This window comes from Poecile atricapillus, chromosome 5, assembly GCF_030490865.1.
Source record: "Poecile atricapillus isolate bPoeAtr1 chromosome 5, bPoeAtr1.hap1, whole genome shotgun sequence".
Classification (NCBI taxonomy): domain Eukaryota; kingdom Metazoa; phylum Chordata; class Aves; order Passeriformes; family Paridae; genus Poecile; species Poecile atricapillus.
In genome coordinates this window covers 31,603,261-31,622,251 of record NC_081253.1, presented here as the reverse complement: position 1 = coordinate 31,622,251, position 18,991 = coordinate 31,603,261, and the positions used below count along the sequence as shown (strand labels likewise).

At 39.0% G+C, this 18,991-nt stretch overlaps 1 protein-coding gene across 2 annotated transcripts in view; it reads right to left on the bottom strand.

The window, feature by feature from the left end:
* CALCRL (calcitonin receptor like receptor) overlaps positions 1-18,991 on the bottom strand; it is a 63,505-nt gene that overhangs the window by 8,220 nt on the left and 36,294 nt on the right. For both annotated transcript variants that reach the window (XM_058839845.1, XM_058839846.1), the window contains exons 5-12: positions 18,494-18,606; positions 16,027-16,118; positions 10,806-10,932; positions 9,199-9,352; positions 7,935-7,995; positions 7,751-7,817; positions 2,042-2,260; positions 1,631-1,672 (exon numbers count right to left, since the gene is read on the bottom strand). In XM_058839845.1, the coding sequence (XP_058695828.1) occupies positions 1,631-1,672; positions 2,042-2,260; positions 7,751-7,817; positions 7,935-7,995; positions 9,199-9,352; positions 10,806-10,932; positions 16,027-16,118; positions 18,494-18,606 (875 nt within the window). The remainder of the gene's footprint in view (positions 1-1,630; positions 1,673-2,041; positions 2,261-7,750; positions 7,818-7,934; positions 7,996-9,198; positions 9,353-10,805; positions 10,933-16,026; positions 16,119-18,493; positions 18,607-18,991) is intronic.

Genomic DNA, 18,991 nt, shown 5'->3' with positions numbered 1-18,991 from the left:
TCCGTAGAAGGGAAAGAGTGCGTGAAATATCAGTGCAGAGCAAGGGCAAATGATCAGATTTGATCCAGAATACTTAATGATGTTCTTGCTTTGAAGCCAATCTATGAGCAGGGGCTTGAACCTGCATCTACTCTATGCTAAAATCAGATCAAGGCCCCTGCTCCAGGCCCACTGAACTCAGAGAAAGCCATCTTCATCTTTTCTGGCTCCTTGGCAAAATATCAGTGGGACTCACGCATTTGTGTGGCGGGACACACAACACTGACACGCAAATAAACCTTCAAAGCCCATGGTAGCTTCACTGCAATTCTGCAAACCTTCGACTTGGGAAGAGAAGGAAGGGCAATCCACATGAAACATTTCTAGCATTAACCAAATATCAACCTGTGAGTAAAAATTACTGCTCAATAACAGAATAGAAAAACACTGACACAATTTTAGAACATCTGATAAAAAACCCTAAGAAAACATCTGGTTACTCCCACATTTCTGCTTACAGCCTATACTGTAACCACACTAAATGTAGAACAAATGAGCAAACAGATGTGTAGGAATGAGTATAGCATTGCAATTGTTCCTCTGCCAAACGTGTTGGCAAATTACCAGTTAGTTTTTTGGTGGAGGTAGTTTTGTTCACTTGTTTTGGGGTTGCTGGGATTTTTTTTTTTTTTTTGCAAGCAAGAGCAACATCAACAATTTTAGATATATTTTTTTAGCCTTCAATACTACTTTGATCTCTGACACTAAGCCTCTTGAAGTGTACTCTCTACAGCCTGGGGCAAGAGTTTCTACATGAAAGTCACCCTGTGCACTCCAGGGACCTTGACTTATCCAAGATAACAGCAAAGCTTGTTAGCTTCAACAGGATCAATATCATCTATTGCTGAAACCTGGCACAATCCTCTTATGTCAGAATAAGGTTTGTCCTTGGAACTGGCTGATCATGGTACCTTAAACACTCACTTCTAACCCACACAAATTCCTGCCCTCAGTGCACAGAGCTGTTAGGGTCGGACTGTTGGAATGGTGCTTTTCACTCTTGCTAAATAACCAAATTTCCAAATAAATAAATTTCCAAACCTCAGCCTAAAATTTTCCCAGAGAAAAGTCATAAAACAATCCCAGACTCAGAGAAGGAGTTTGTTTGGAAGAGACCTTAGTGACCATCTAATTCCAGCCCCCTGCTGAGGGTACAGCCCAGCAACACGTGTGCAGCGTGTCCTGTTCCTGCTACAGAAGGACCAAGCAGTGATTCTCCAGGATAACATCCTGTACAGCTTCCAACACAGACAAATAAATCTTCTGGCTGTTGGACTGCTTTTCAGTGTTATGATATTTATATGGACTTCATAGCAAAGTGACAAGTCTCTTCAATTTCTTAATCAAGACAAATGTGTATAGCTTAGCACCCAAGAATCAGTCCTAACACACTTACTGGTGCCATGAATGATGGCACAGTCCTTTCCAAGCTCTGCTCTTGGCATCCTGATACTTTGTTTTCTTCTTTTAATTTAGACAAATTTAGACATAAAATTAAAAAAAAAATAAAAAAACCCACATCCTTAATTGCTGAAACAAAAATATATAAAAATAAAAATTATTATAGATACAGTAAAAGTTGTTACTCTACCTCGCCATTAAAGAAGCAGAAAATTGTAGCCACCAGTAGACCCTGTAAAATAAAAACAAAGATTCTGCTTTAATTCATATGCTTATGGGCAATTTCAAGTGTGAGATAATTAAAGGTTTCTGATAAAATTCAGACATAGATAGCAAAAAAAAAAAAAGCAGGACAAATCTAAATATGATAAATTATTTCTTAAAATAGATCACTAAAAATATAGGACCAGCTTTCTGCCATGATGCTTCTTTCCTTAGAAAACTGGAAGACAATTAAATGAGAATTCAGCATGTTGAGAAGTCAAAGACTACTGGATGAAGATCTTTAAAAATTGAAACAGCATGATCATTTATCTTTTATCTGATTGCCATGCCAACTGCTCTGAGCTCAGGTGAGCAAGGGCTGCGTGCTGCTTCCCACCTGGTAGTGCATGAGGATGTGCATCACATAGTCATACACCTCCTCAGCGATCCGGCCCTCGGGTCGCCATGGGAACAGCACAAACTCAATGCCAAGGAGTGGGACAAGAATCAGGGTGGCTCTCACTGCTTTCATGTACAGGTTGGACTCAGCCTTGTGGGTGTCTTTCAGCTTGGTTATGAGAACACGAACGATATTCAGCAGGAAGAAAAGGTTCACCTGTTGGAAAAGAAAATGACATTGAGAAGGAGGTCTGAAAAATAATCCTACACACTGATTTGTGAGACTGGACACCAGACAACACAAACTCACACTGCCTGGCTAGCACTGTGATTGTACAAGAGATATCAGATAAACATCTTTGAAAACACCTTTATGTAACTGAGATGTGGCTCTAACTTCCATTATCCACACCCATTCCTCAAACTCTCTAAGCCAGGTACCTGCCAGTGGTAACAAACCACACACCTTTTTCTCTGCTGTCAGGAACAGTGCAAGAGTGAAGAATTTATTCTTTTCAGGTTCATCAAGAGAGAGGATGATGTTTTCCTCTCCTTGTATTTAAATATGGTTCTTCAAAAAGCTGCTTTTTATTTTTCAGACATGTATTTGGTAAATTTATAGAGAAGAAAAAGTCATAATAATAATAATAAAAAAAAAAGGCAAAATGCTGCTACAAGGAACTGTATATTTCTCTAGACAAACAGTGGATTTGGCATTCTTATAGTAGCCAATGGTTGGATCTTTTATTCTTTCAGCAGAGCTGCCAATGTGGCAAGCACTGAGATGATGCTCTATGTCGTTCCCTTGCACTACTGAACTTGTTTATTTCCATAGGTACTAAGGCTTTTTTGCTAGAGATGGTCTGTTCTGTTCCTTCAGTTTAATCAGAAAAAAATCCCAAACTGTCACTGTGAGCAAGCACAAAACTTGATACATACACACACAAATATGTGTATGGATAACACACACATCCCCCAAGGATGAGTAACCAGAGCAACAGCAGCCTTAGGGATGATCCCACCCCACCTGCATCTCCTGTGCAGCCCTGGTGGAAGCTGCAGGTAGCTGAGACCCTGAGAGCTCAGCCAGTCCATCCCCTTCCTTATCCAAGGCACAGAGACAGGACAGAGGAGCTCTGGGGAGCTCCCTACGGAAGGGAGAAACACAGGCTCTGCTCCTATCTCAGCTTCCAGAGGATTGTCTGCCCTTGCCAACAACTAGAGACAAAAGGGAGGTAGGGGAAGAAGCTGGCAGACAGACAGACAACTCCCTTCCAAAACACCTCAGAATTGCTGGTCTAGGAGGAGGCTCTGTCTTGCTGTAGCACAAGTGCAAGCAGGGAAGGCATTTCAGACCACGGGTGTCACGCTGCCTCCACAGCCATGGCAGAATTCTTCCTGTCAGTTCAGGTTTTCAGAATAAATAGCTGTGTGCTATTATAGCAACATGGCCAAACAGATATGGGGTGTTATTTATACTCTACTTACATGCTATTTAAATCATTCTAACAGGAAGTTGTTTTACATAGGAAACTACTGCATGAATTTCTCCTGGAAGCCTCCTTTAAGCTTTAAGCTTTGTTTAAACAGCCAAGGTCTTCTGATTCTTTCTCGAGGGATTTATTTAGATTTTATGTGGCCCACGATCCCTATCCAACTTCCTATAGTACGTGCAGACAATGAGCCCTTCCTCCATTTCTAAATTTAATCCTTCTCAAATCTACTTGTTCAACATTAACATGTCTCAAACACTGAGTTTTCTGCCCTCTCATGTTTTGGTAGCATGGCCAGTTCCTGTAACATTGTCCTTATGAGCTAACTGAAGATGAATGTTGCAGCAGCCAGGCATAAATAGCAACACTCAACGAGCTGTTTCTTTTACAATATGCACAGAGTTTTTCTATTTGTTTCACCCATCAAAACCAAAATGCACAAAATTAAGCATGCAAAGCGTTTGCAAATAGCTAAAAGGGCAAAGAGAAAGCTGTAGGAGGCAAAGCAGAGGGCAGAGGAGAACAGGATGAGTGTCAGTACAAGTATATAGCACCAAGTTTTGATGAGTATCTTTTCTGTCAGAAAATAAGAGTGAGATCGGGCTGAACTGAATTTTTAATTCAAGTGATGAAAACAAGTCCTGGTTTTAAGTGAGGTGCTAAGTAGATTTTTACATTTAAGTAAAAGTAGGGCAGTGGAACTCCTTGCATGCACATTATCATGAAATTGACTGTGATGGTTTGGAAAAGCCCAAAGGACCTCTGTTGTGGTTCTGCAGAATGAACACAGAGTGAAATAGCAACAGCCCCACAGTGACCTGAAAATTGAACAGGGCAACTGAGAAAAAATAGAAACAAAGGCAGAGAAGGCAATCCTAGACAAAAAAAACAAAAGTGTTGGTGCCTATATGGAAACTCAGGAGCATTTAGCTTCTGGCTTGAGAGTGGCAGTGAACTGAAGCCAAGATCCCAAATCAACAGGAGCTGCAGTTTTTGAATTAAACTCTCCTTATGTCCCTGATATTTCTGCTTTTCCCCATGCTGAAATATGCACTCAGTAGTATAGTAATAGTAGTACAGTAATCCTTGCAGGTTTGAATTCTGTTTCAGTTCTTCCTTAGGATGATATAAACAGGCCATTCTCACTCAAGGCACTCAGATATTCTTAGATATGAGTTGGTAGCTATTGTTTGGCTTTTAATGCAGTTGTGCAGCTCCGTATCTTTGCCTGCTTGGACACAACTGAGCATTCAACTTCTAAACACCTGAGCCTGCACCGAGTTCAGCTTAAAAGTCATTAAACACAAGGACATGAAAAACAAAGTGGGGAGCACATGAATTTCCTTCTAGCCCACCTTCACTCAGAACTTGCATCTATAATGGTCTGTCAGCAACACCAATAAATAACTTTATTATGGGGAGAAAGGAACACCCCTGTGACAATATTTATATAAATAATGGCATAGCTAAATAATCCAGTGGCACCCAAACAAACAAAAACACAAGAGCACTGGCACATCTGAAATCTACATGGAAATCACTACTGCTTTCACTAAAGAGCAAACCAATTCCTTTCCCTTCCCCCTCTCATTGGATTTTGATCATTTTGATCAATATTCATCTAGCATGAAAACTAACATCACCCTCTACTGTTTCTTTAATTGTGATTGCTTAGATAGATGTAATTTAATGGTCAGTTGAAGACAAGTCCAATCAAAGTGCAACCTGTTTCTTTGGCAGAAGAACTGACCACAGTTATGTAACAACAGGGACCATAAAAGCAGCGTTGTTTTTAACTTTATGTAATTGTAGAATTTTCAGTGATGTAAAAGAGTTAAATTCCCATTGGTTTCTGCCAATTCTCCCTGGCACTTGACAGTCCCCTTCACATTCTCTGAGATCTGCTCCTGCATATAGAAAGAGTGTCTTCCCCCTCGTTATCTAATTTGCAGTTTAATGTTGTTGCTTAAATGTCTACTAAAGCAGGTCATGCTTAGTAAAGTGTGGAAATTGTATCTGGCAAGCAAGCTGCTTAAGCAAATGAGGATTCTGTTCACAAAGCCTAAACACATGCATTTAACCTAACATCTTTAGCCCTGCCTTGTCTTTTCTGAATATAAAGAAACAAAAAAAAATCTTTATTTTTTTTTGCTTCCAGAAAGGTAACCAACTCCTTTAAAGTACTTTCACATCACAGGCAAGATATGCGGTTTAATCTGTTATTCCTGCATGATTTTCAAAATAAATTTACTGATTGTACTGAGGCAATAAAATACAGGGGAAACACTTTCATTTGGGTCATGAAAAATATAGGAATATCAAAAGTGAACAAAGTTGTAAATTGCAAAGAGGATGAACAAAGACTCTGCCCAGACCAACCCCAAAGAGATGATTATTATGCCTCCAGCAAAATCAAAGAACATTCTGAATGTGGCCTTGAATAGAAACAAGACTTGATCATTTGGGACAGATCCAGTGCATTTGAATCCCACAGGAGTCTGGCTACTTGCAGTGTGATTTTGTGGAGGCCACTGCTTAGAAGGAGAAAAAAAGACCTTACATCCTAAAATGAGGTCACTTCATAGAAGATAGTACAGTCTTATAGCTTTTACAGAAACTTTTACATTGCCATTTAAAGAAAATTCTGATACAAATTATCATTCAGCTTGAAAGAACTTAAATGATATATCTGTGAGGAGACCCCAGAACAATGGAAGTAACAACCCACCAAAAAAAATCCCGATACTTTTCTGTGAAAACAGGGTTTCATCTTCTGTGTAAAGCAGAGAGAATAAAAATTGAAAGGATTTAGGACTGGGTTTAAGTTTACAGATTAGAGCTCAGCAGATCTTTACATTAACAGATACAGCAGACCTGACTGACAGGACAAGAGATTACCAGCAATAATTCACACCCCAAGGGTCACAGCTCTCAATAACTTCATGGGTATTGCTCTGCCTGCCCACACAGAGGGGCTCAGGTGTGTCATGGTATCATCACAGTCTTCAAAATTTAAGTTCACTAGTTAATTTCTCTGTGAATGAAAAAGGGAGTCACAAGAATCCCAGGATTTATACAATGGTCTTCTGAGAGAATTCTCTATGCACGGAATGCCCTCCACAGGTATTCATTAAAATGTTAACAGAAGGGGAAATTTTAGATCAGAAACTGAAATTATATCCATCAAGTTATTTAAGGTTTTCATTCTTAATCAACTTTGTGTTGTGAACTGAAAAGTGGGGAGAGAAGTCAGCAGCCATGGACTCAGCATTTTGGCCAGATCAGCTCAAGGTTTCTGTTACAATCAAACAAATGACTGTCATACACAGTCAGGGGCTAATCACATACGGAATGCCTCTACACTAATTGGGTTCATTATGTAGACAGTTGTTTCAGTACACACCTATTTCTGACTGACTGAATTTCTATACTGACTGAATTTCATAGGGTAAATCCAGTCCTAGTGCAACTGACGTGCAAGATTGATCTCTATGCAGTAATGCCCTCAGTTACTCACCTAGAATTTCATTTAGTAGTGAACACTGAATAGAGCTGGCATTAACCAGGGGTGTCAGACAGAACACCATGCTCTGAGATTTCATGAGCACTCCAGAAACAGAGGAGCTGCAATACCCCAGTGGCCAAAGCAGGCAGTGCTAAATTAGTGTCAGAACAGGGGCAGTCACAGCTGTTGGAAGAACCATTTGCACTGGTTCTGTCACAAAGTGCCTGCTCTAGTTTCTCTCCATCCCATATTCCCACCCACAGTCAGTCCTGGCATCCAAACCCCCTTTCCCTGAACCTCAGACTGTCTGGTGGCTGTTTGGCCACAGCACAGTGACACAATGAAGCTTCTATCAGGGTCCACCTGGCAATTAGCCTGGGCATAAGAGGCATGCTCAGCTAAAGGAAGGATTTTAAATTCCCCTCTAGTACTCCAGGGTAAGGTTTAGTCCTTCCTTGTTGCTAGCATTTGAGTGGAATGATAATCAACATCGAAAACCCTGAGTTTCTCAAAGGATCACAGGCACAGATCCTTAATAAGGCCAAGACCTCTTGTATCTTGTGTGTCTGAGGCACCTGCAGGGTTAAGCAGCAGACTCACTAGTGACAGTGACCTCTAAATGTTAGCTAAAGGCTCTTACCTTTGTACGTCCATCAAGGGCAGCCAGAAAACAAACAAGAAAACAAAATATTATTTGAAAAATGCTTACCAAGAGAGCAGCACAAATAGGGCCATGGATGATGTAAAGCAGATGAGTATCAGAGCTGATCCAACAACTACAGAAAACAGACAGGAAAAGAAAAAACAAAAAAAGAAGGCATTTATTAGCTTTGGTTTATTTTTTACCTTAAAGAAAATATAAAAGTTTTGCTAAGCAAGCTGAAGCTACTTACTTGTCATTGTAATATAAACTTCTTGCAATGGCATGTATGCAGGCAGGGATCAGTGGAAAGCCTGTGGAGAAAAACAAGTATTTTCCTCATTAGTAAAATCTGGTTAATAACAAAGTAAACTTACGTATCTTGCAGGAATTTTCTATATTTTCACCTCACCCAAACTATATACCTGCAGAGAAAATCAACTAACATAGACCAATTTAAACTTCCTTTTGTTGGATTGCTTTCTGAGGGCTGTGTGAAACCTTATCCCACTGACTTGCCAAGAAATCCACAGCAACACACAGAAAGGAAAATCAATTTTTCACTTTTTAGAACGTAACAAGATCTTCATTAACACAGATGTTTTTCAGGCTACAATCTGCAGTGGTACCAAATTGGAAGGTAATATTAAAATGGTGATTGCATACATGAGCACAGCCTTAGCAGAATGACCAGTGGTGAGCATGTTCTCACTGCTATCAGTACCTTGCTGTATTTAGAAAACAACTTTGAAATTAGACTCAGGAAATCGAGCCAAATGAAAAAAATTTAAAAGAATAAGCAAATTAATCATCTAGGGCCCTTGACACTTTGGTGGTACCTGATATCCAAAAGCTGCTGAGCACCTTCCAGCCACACCTCAGCTGTGCCTGCAGTGGGACAGTGACCCAGGTACCAAGTCACACTGGAGCTGAGTGTGCCAATACAGCGAGGCTGCCAGAGCCTTCACTTTCACTTCGGGAGTAAGCCCTTGTGCATTATCTGAAGTGAGCAAGCTTGGCGTGTTAGTTTTGATACCGATACTACTTGAGATCTTCAGTTACAGCTATTCTGTGTTTGCTTAGTGAACAATACAGGTCAAATGGAGCTGCTGGAAAAATAAATCCTCAGCCATCTCTAACTCAGTTCTGACCCTCCACCCTAGGCACGGCGAGACTTCTCTGAAAACAAACATTCATTCCTGAATAAACATCTTTGAGGTGAGGAACAATGAATAATTACTTCTTAAGGTCTTTTTTATAATAGGAGACTATTTTCTCTATGCAAAGGAGGAGTCACTTCCTGACTCCAGAAATGCATAATCTCTCTCTCTCTCTCTCAGCAGAGGTACACACAATTTCCTACATTAATATTTCTAAGCTTGTTAAAACACTACAGACAAAGAATTGGGCTGTGCCATCATCACTCAAACCTACAGCTCAGAGAGGCAAGAGATACAGATGTTTGAAGGAGGAAGAGGCTGCATTGACCTGAAAAACCACAAGGTGAAATCACATACCCCAGCCAAGAAGGTAATACCACATCAAGTGCTGCTTCTCAGCAAAAACAGCCACCACAATCAGAGTGTGCAGGTAAATGCCTTCACACAGCATCCAAAAGTAGTTGCAACCCATCAGGTACAGGTAGATGAACTGTGACACTTTGCAACTAACCTGCAGGGAAAAAACCCACCAGAGAATAATTTATATTTTAAATTTGTAGAAATCTCAGAGCTTTATTTGCAAACTGGAAAAAAATACCGCTCAAGTTAATGCTTATTCTGTTTTGCTTTAGAAGGAATAAAAATATTTCTTTACTTTCTAAAACAGAATTTCTATGGCATGACAATCCCATACTTTATGGTGACATAAAACTAAAAACTGAGTCTAGATTTTTATTATTCATACATGGGGACCCCAAGATCCTCAAGTGTGGCCGAATTCTGTTATGATATTTTGCTTATTGCAAACCTTGCCATACTTCAGCATTCCAAATCCTTAAATTATCTGATAGTAACCCCACAACAAAGGTACTTTGATGTGGGTAATCCCCTCTCACTTTTACCATCACAACATGTAACTACCCCAGAGAACAATTAATATTTTTAAAATTCTTACAATACTTCCAGTTTTAACCTACTCATAACTGCACTGAAGCACCGAGAGCTTGCAGTAGGTTTTGGAGGAGCCTGGCATTCATTTGTATTTAGCTTTATTCAAAATACATTCTACAACTCAAATGCTATAATATAATTTATTGGGAAGTCTAAAATGTGATGTTGTGAACAAGGAGCAACAGCTAATTTACAGATTTGGTCACATTAAATCCCATTTTTTTCCCCCCTCCTTCCAATATTGCTGCCTGTTTGATTGTTCTATTTCTGTCACTTGGCTTAAAACAAACCAAAACCCAATATTGTTTTACCATTTTCTCTGCTACCTAACTAACTTGATGATGATTATTAGCAGCTACTTAATAACATAATAATAACATAATCATAATAACAGGTATGTTTTCCAGGACATTGATGACTGCTTCTATAGGAGAAAAGGCAATTATCTTTTTACTGAATTCAGGTTCTGGAGTTTTACCCTAACTTCCACAGAGTTAAGATTTATCTTCCATGTCTAAATAACAATAAAGCCAGAGCTAGGGGTTTGTTTATGTACTTCATCTTTTGACTCTTGCGTTGGAAAAATAAATTGTTCTTATTTTTACTGAAGATGGCCAAGTTAAAGCCATAAAAAACTAGCAGACAGATCCAAAATACCTTGCAAAACCTTTTTTCTGCCCTTCCTTGGTGAATGCAGCTTTCAGCCTCCCTGACAAAATCTAGAACAGGCTTTCCTGCAGTTGTTTCAGGGCAAGAGCGATTCTGTGGAGCTGAGAAGAGCCATTCAGTAAGCTCAGTCCCTCAAAGCACTTTTACTATTTCACAACCTCGAATGTGCAATGTCCCAGGCACCGTGAGACATCTGCTGCGCTACGTCACACAGACACAGCGTCAGGAACGCTGTAACCTCGCTACACACAACATTTCATCAGCTGTGCAGCTCCCACCTCTGCTGCGCTGCTCAAGCCATTCATGTACAAACAAACAAGGCTGGCAAACCAACTTTCACTTACTGGGTTAGTTGCAACTAATTCCTGGTTGTTGGCGACGGCTGTCAGTGAAATTATTGTTACAACAGAGTTGCAAACAAAAGAGAAAAACAGATTTTTATGCAGGGTAATCCTTTGGCAACTCAAGCTCCTAGAAAAGAGAAACAAGAACAAATGAGTACATGGGAGAACAATTATGTGTACTTGGGAACAACTCTCACATTTTGAAATGCTAGAGCACTCGATTTTACTAACAAGTCTTACATCAATCCTTTCTTCAGGTCCTGAGTAATTTTAATACACCAAAAGGAAGAAAGAAAGAAAGAAAGTGCATTTAGATCCAATACATTTATAGTGAAGGACTTGCTTTGTAGTGGCGAGCTGAAAATTATTTAAATGCTGACAATAATTTTAAAAAGATTTACATTCCTTTTGGTTAGTATCTGAAGAATTTCCCAAATACCTATCACACCTGTGCTTGCTGAAGTTGTCTTACCATCTTTCCATTTACCCAAATCTGTTCAGATCATTTGAAGGTAACTCCTATTACTCATATCCTTGTCATTTTTCTTCCTTCAGCCTAAAGCCAGAGAAATATCTAAGCAAAATAATGCAAATCTCCCCCTGACTTTTGTGTATAACTAAGTTATAGAACATAGTTATGAAATCCTTAAAGAACTGCATTTAACTGTGTTAATTTCTAAGGTTTGCTTTTAATTTTGCAAGAAAAAAGAGAGACTATCTTTGGAAGGGCTTTTTTTTAAAAAAAAAAACCCCAAGGGATTCAACTGTATCAAAGAATGCTGAACTTGGGTGCATAAAATTTCTGTTTTTCTGCCATTCTAGAGGAAGCAGGAGTAACTTTGTGTATTCCAAGAGGAGGGACTGCTTCTCATTCAAGTTTTTCCAGAGAACTCCTGGGTTGCTTCAGAGAGAGCATCGACTGAAGCCTCTGCAGCAGAGTCCGTGCTCTATACCCACACCTGCCTGTCTCCAGTTAATGGCCAGAGAGATGGAGTGCAGCTGACTGACACTTTGTAATAACCAACTAGGGGGAGAAATTCTACCACTTAACACACTTGCCACTGAGAGAAATCAAGAAATGCACTCAAAAGTGCAGCAGGGGACATGTCTAAGCTGTCACCTAAGGGAAAAATAAAAAAATCTAAGTTTTCTGGCCTCTTCAAATAGCATGACTGGAAGAAAAGATGAAGGAGGGACATTGATGATTCATTTTTAATTTGAGAGGACAGAAGGGAGACCTTTACATTTTTTCAGAGAAATGCAGATATTGAATCTTCACAAAGGCTGGAGGAGTATACTGAAAACTGCTGACTGATGAAACAACAATCAAGGTGATCCAAAGGAAAAAAGGACAGCCCCATAGGCCTGGCTATAGGGCAGATCTTGGCTGCATCCTCTGCAGCTCTCACAAGGGCAGAGTACAGAGCACCCACAAATCCCTGGACTGAGTTCACAGTACACACTGTGCAAGCCCTGAGACAGTCCATGACACTAAAAGAGCCCATAGCACTAAAAACAGGGGAAGGAAACCCCACCAGAAACCAGTGCTGCCATTTACCAGGGACCTACAGGAAACTCTGGTTGCCATATTTCATCTGGCTGAAGAAAATACAGAAGAAAAAGTCTCCAAGGGTTGCATATGAATTTGAGGAAAAAATATATTCCATTAGGCTCTTTAAGATTTTATTTGAGTCATGTTTTAATGCCCCAAGCAGATAAACTTTAATTATTATGACATGCAGGGTCTTACATGATTTGAAAATGTATTTTTGTATGTTTTTCCCCTGTATGGTTTATATATGAAAAGAGAGACAATACTAGATTCCAGAGAAGGGCTTTGTGTAAACAAGTCCTGAAAAACTCTGGAATTCTGTCTGCTTATTGTTAAGACTCAGGGCTCAGGCAAGGAAGAGCACGTACAGCTAATGGGGCCATCTCTCCGGGTCATCCCACAGCTGTTCCTGTTGAATATTCAAACACACCCATCCCCACCCACCTCCACCCATGCATGAAAGGATTGAAAGCATCACCGGACAAGAAACAGAAAGCAAGACTGATGACATTTAAAAACTAAGACTGTTTTTCGTAATAAGATTTTTCCTAAGCTTCCCCACCCTCCCTCTTCTGTTTTCCTTCCTATATTCCTTTTTTCTTAACGACAATCTCCTTTATCACTTAATTCTCATATTTATGATCTAAGTGCATTTGAATGACCAACCCCTCAATTAAACCATGTGTAGTAAAATAAAAAACGGACTTCCTACTAAGTTATCTATTTCCCTTCTTTTTTCAACTCCTATACATCTTGGGAATTAGGGAAAAATTAATTTCTCCAATATTTCTCCAGAAGAAAAAAGGGTGACATTTTCAAAAGCCCCTAAGTGGGTTTGAGATCTAAGTTTTTAAGGTATTTCAATACTGTAAAACTCAACCAGTGAGATCCATGTATGTATCCTAAGGAGAATTATCTGTTCAGATGACATTAACGGAGTGACTTAGGCAGCTCCTGTCTCCAAAACAATTCAATCATCAGTGCTTCGCCCACCCTCTCCTTAACAGTGCTGCTCCCCTCTGTGAATGTTGTCATGGGATTTGACATGACACTTGATCAACAACTCCTTTATTTCAGGTGAGCTTGTTTGGTTTTGTCTTTTTTTCGCTGCTTCAGTTTTTGTTGGGAGGGGTGGGGGGCATCTTTGAAACCACAGATCTCCTTTATCCTGAATCACTGCTTTTTAAGTATTCTCTTGCCTCATTTTTCATTCTTTATGAAAACCATACAATTATTTTAACATTTGCAACATGTGCATGATGTTGAGTATGTAACAGAATGAGAAAGCAGAGACACTGCAAGAACTCATTTTTATGTCTCATGGATGAGTTTTCAGAGACATTCAGAGTTTCAAGTTAATGACCCATTTCATTCTGTTAAACCAAGAACTCCAATGCACTTGGGGAACACAAGTCACAAGCTGGACAAGTACTTCCAAGGAGAAAATTTTCTGAAGAAAAACCAAAATTTAAAATGCAAACATAAAACACAGAAAAATTCCAATCCCAAAGAGTTGATATTTCCTCTGGGGAAAAATTCCAAATTTCTAGTAAAATCTAAAGATATCCTAATGATCAGAAATCCAGCAAATATTGTCTGGAAACTGTCAGTTGTCAGTTTTGGAAAATATTTTGAAAGGACAAACTCAAAGACACCCCCCACAACAGAAAAAAAAAAAGTCCACCTGTTAAAGCTATGAATAATTATCCAAGCCTTAGCCGATACATAATACATCCTGGTATTAATCTAGGTCCTTAAATACCCTTCTGCTACTAAAAATACTTTAGAGGAACTGTACATCCCAAGAGAACAGCTTGCAGAGGACTTTCTTTAGCTTCCTTTGAATTTTGTAATTTCCTTTTACATCCCAACATAACCACAGTCTAGAAAATGTGGTTTGTGGGTCTGGATTCATTCCATGTGGTTCTCTGAGGAAGGATGATCCTGCTCCCAGAGAAGAAAATCCCTGGATGGTTAGACAAACATGACACAGGATGGCAGCACAGCAGATCACCTGCTTTTGCACTAAGTGCCACAAACAAAGATGACATTACTTTGATTTTCATATTATGGTATAGAAAAATCACACTTGATACTCTGTGAACTTATAAAATAATTTCCTACTCCCAATCTTTTTCTTTTCCCGTGTGTTAAAGCAGTTTTCCTGTCACATTAGATATTTAGACTGCTAAACTTTCTGACATTTATTGCAACAGCGCTGACCTTTTTTACGCAAAATCAAAGTTATAAGGACTGAGAGCCATTTCACACAGTGAGTTTCTGGAAGGAAAGTGAATTTGGAAAGGAGAAGCTTTGTTTTTACAGATCATACAAAACTAAATTGATTGAAAAACAATTATATGCATTTTTCTCATGAAATGAGATCAGAAAAAGCTGAAATGTCATCTTGAATGTAGCCTTTCTTTTAAAATCCAGTAAAATTGAAACACTCCTGTTTGTTGGGGATTTGCAGAAATGCTGTGGAAGCCTGGGGTAGTAATGCACAGCTAAAGTGGAAAATGGAAGTACTGCTTTCAGCCAGATGTGACTAAAAAGAACTTTTTTTTTTAATCAGCTATCAGCTGCCTCCACCTAATCAAAGCCCACAGCATGAGAAAAGCAGTACCCACTGCCAGTGGATCTGCTGTTCCTATTTAAATGTCAGGAGGAAGTGGAAGCTGGAGTGAGGCAGCAGGGTACAGGGGCAGAAGTAGGTGAGTGTGAGGGGCAGATGTGCATTGCCAAGGAGAAGGTGTTCATGAAGTGATTAAACCAGGCTGACTAGGGGAGCCCACGCTAGGCACAGCAGCAGCTGGCACAGGGAACAGCTTGTCTTTCTCAGCTCTGCTCATGTGGTAACACTCCTGGGTTCACCTTTCCAGCAGGCCTCAGCAGCTTCTTAAAGGAAAGAAAAAGAAAAGGAGTCTTTCATAGGGGAGGAAAGAAAGTTCACCAAATATGAAGTATTAAGACTAATTTTAAAAGGCCTGTGTACTATTATGAGCTGTTGGGACAGCAATGATACACTGCTCAGACTTCCATTCAAGAAGGTGACATAATAACTGTTAGTCAGCAGATGACAGCCTGTCATACACAATACTGTGAATCAAACAATGGGATTATTTTTATTATTTCCATTCTACTCCCTTAGCCTTACTTCCCTTACAGTCGTTGTATTTTGTGAGTACCACTTTGGAATGTTACTGTACCTATCAAATGTCATCACTATTTTGGTTTTCACTTGCTCTTTAGCTCAGTTGATACTTGGCATAACACGGAATCATAGAACATCCGGACTTGGAAGAGACACACAAGGATCATTGAGTCCAATTCCTAGTATGAATACTTTATCATGTATTATACATATAGTATGAACAGTTTATCATGAAAAAAATCCAGGCATCACAAACCCAAAATGAACAAACATTTTTCCATTTCCCATTTTCAATATATCCTACAGTTTTTGGGTTGCAGGTTTTTGATTTTAGACTTCTGAGAAATGAAAGCTCCATTTTTGTTAAAATATAGAGTCCAATAGCAAACCTATATACTGGCTTTCTTCACCCTCCTGCTCTATGTAATTTCATTTGGATGGCTGATGTTCCAAAGCACTGAAACCAGGGTTATGGCAACCACTGGGATTTGATGAAGGATTTTAGATATACTTACTTAAAATAAAAGAATATGCCAAGAGAAATCAGAAGTGATGCAATTGAAAGACCGTGTCCAATGATGGCCAAGTAATACAAGTTCAGAGCAGTCTGCAACACAAAAACAAAGCCAAGTGATTCAGACAGAGCTACGGCTGATAAAGCACATATTCTTATGTCTCTTCTTGCAGTTAAAGTGATTATAATACTAATAAGAAAAATAAAAAACACCCCAAACCATTTCAGGTAATGATGGAACAAGTCCAGAATCCTGCCAAACAACATCCTACTAAAATCTCTCTCCATAGGGAACACAGCAGATTAATTGAAGCAATCACTAAAATTTACGTCTTACCAGTTAAAACATAAAGTTTCCAACATACAGTGCTACGGTTTTTTTCTGAGTATTTATATGAATCTGGCTATTTAGGTTCCTGTACTGGGTGCATTGCTATCTGAGGCTTGATTCCTCTCTTAACACAACTCCCAAGTAAAGCATGTGCTTCTGGTATGAATTGATGTAATTTTTTCCCCACAGATTTTTTCTCAGCATTTAAAGACACTTCCTTCAAAGTGAGCTATGATTATGGTACTGGAAATTCAGTTTTTATTGAGCATTTCAGGAAGGGCATGAAAAAAATTAACAATGACTCAAAACCAGTGAAGACTATTATGTTAAATAGTCATAATTATGTTTCAATATTATATTGTGTTAAATAAGCTACTGCCAATTATGGAATTATGAAAATCTGGGTAGATACAAAAGGTAAAAAAAAAGGGAACTGGTGATTTAATATTTGGAATATGTTCATGTTATCAATAATTCTTGTAGCTAATATATTAACTAACTAATTAGTTTTATCAGAAAGTAACAAACCTCTGCTTTCAGCCATGGAATATGTCTTGCAAAAAACCCTTGCTGCATTAAATGTAAGGTTATCATTTGGCACATAAGGAAATTAAGATTTTCAGGTTGAACCTTACACTCTCACAATAAAGCACAACTATCTGAGTTCCACAAGGAGAGTTAGAGCACACAGCCAAATGCTCACATACTGCAAATTCTATCCCCTGAACTTATCATCCCAAGTTAGGACAGAGTAATTGCAGCTTGCTATATATACTCACTTTAGAGATAATAAAAAAAGACTAAAGGTAAAGCTTTAAGTAGGTTGTAAGATGACACTTGAATTGTGCTAGCAATTTCCAAATTATAATTATTTTTTAAAATGAGATAACATCCTTAAAAATACCCAAACAGCAAGGCAATAGGTATAAGTGGAACTTACTGTGAGATTTGGAAAGTGAAAAATTTGAGAGAAAAATCAAGTGTTACCCCAAAATGCTACAATTTGAGATGTATAAATGACAACAGTCATTCTGTGACAGGTTCATATCCTGTATCACTCCCTCACTCAGGGACCAATCTAGGCAGAGGTGCATTTTAAGGATTTAGAGACTGCCCCCCTATTTAGAATGGGTACAAAAGCATGGTGCAGCAGGAAACACTGCTGAGGGCAGTAACAATGAGAATTAGCAATGCACAGCAGCCACAGTTACTGTGCAGTGTCTCACCCACCTTGCAAGCACTGTGAGGAGATAATGCTGCTGAGCATAACAACACACAACTGCAGCAAGCAGCAAGGCTCTGCTCTTGGAGCTGCTATTCCACACAATGGCTTCAGGTTTGTGACAGGGTTCAAACGTGCTGGCAAAACAGCCTGAGGCAAACTACCTCATTATTAATAAACAGGGATCATCATAGATCTGCTCCTTTCTGAATAATATCCTCCATTTCCAGCCAAATATGAGCAAAAATCAATGAACTATGGCAATTCTGCTAATAGAATTAAACTGCCATTAGCAAAATCAAAGTCTCATGATTTGAGAAAAGCAGTAATAAAGTGTCTTATCATCTGTAACCATCTTTTTCCCAATATGGTTTTTAGGTAAGTACCCTAAGGCATTCAACAGCAACGGTGCAGTCAGTGAGAAACTCTGTTACAGGTCAGATTTCTTGACACAATCTGCTACTACTGAGCCCTTTAACATGAGGTCCAAATTAATTTACAGCCTGTGGTTTGTATTCCTGGTTCTTGGGAATTCACAATTTCAATTTCTTGCTTCTTCCCATGACTGAATGTTTCATAAACATAAGGAGTATTAGTGGACATAGAGCTGGGGAATGGGGAAAAATATGTAATTTTCCCCACTGTATCCTCACATATCACAAAGTAACTCTAAAAGGTCATTTAGAGATTTTGTTTTTCTTTTTCTAAACCTTTTAATGGATGGGCATGTTCAAGTTAAACTGAAGTCTATAAACTTAGCATCTATGCATAGACCCACACAAGTACAGGGCCTACTTCTGACATACAGAAAACTGCTCAAAGCATTGTTGCATCAACTCTGCTGCCTTTTGAAACTTTTAAAGATTCTCAGTTCAGTTTCTTGACATGGGTACCATGCACTCTTTCCTCTCCTACCTTCACTTTTTCATGTGTGTAGATATTGCACTGGGTGTAGTTTGTCCACGTCCTGTTGCTTTCTGGGTGTCTGAACCAATTCCCATTTGGATCACAGATCTTTGTAACTTTTTCTGTAATCAAAGTTGATGGAAAGAAAAACAAAAGAAAAGTGAAAGAAAAACACAACAGTCAGCACTGAAATTCTCTTTCCTGATGCCAAGTATTTAATAAAGATTGGCAAACAAATGACAGCTTTATTAATATGACTAGAGAGACTTTGCTTGTTACTATGAATTCTGAGAAACTTGAGGCCGTTGCTTTTGCTTGGCAAAGGCAACCGATGATGTGACTTTCCTTAAGAAAACAAATAGATTTTCCTCTCCCATCCATTAAGTATCAAAATACGTTGAACTAACTGTTAGAGAACTACCAGATGAAGTGACAAGAATGTTTAAATGGCTTGCTTAACATCCAACATGGAAACTGAAGCTTTACATCCTACCACTATAAATTAGT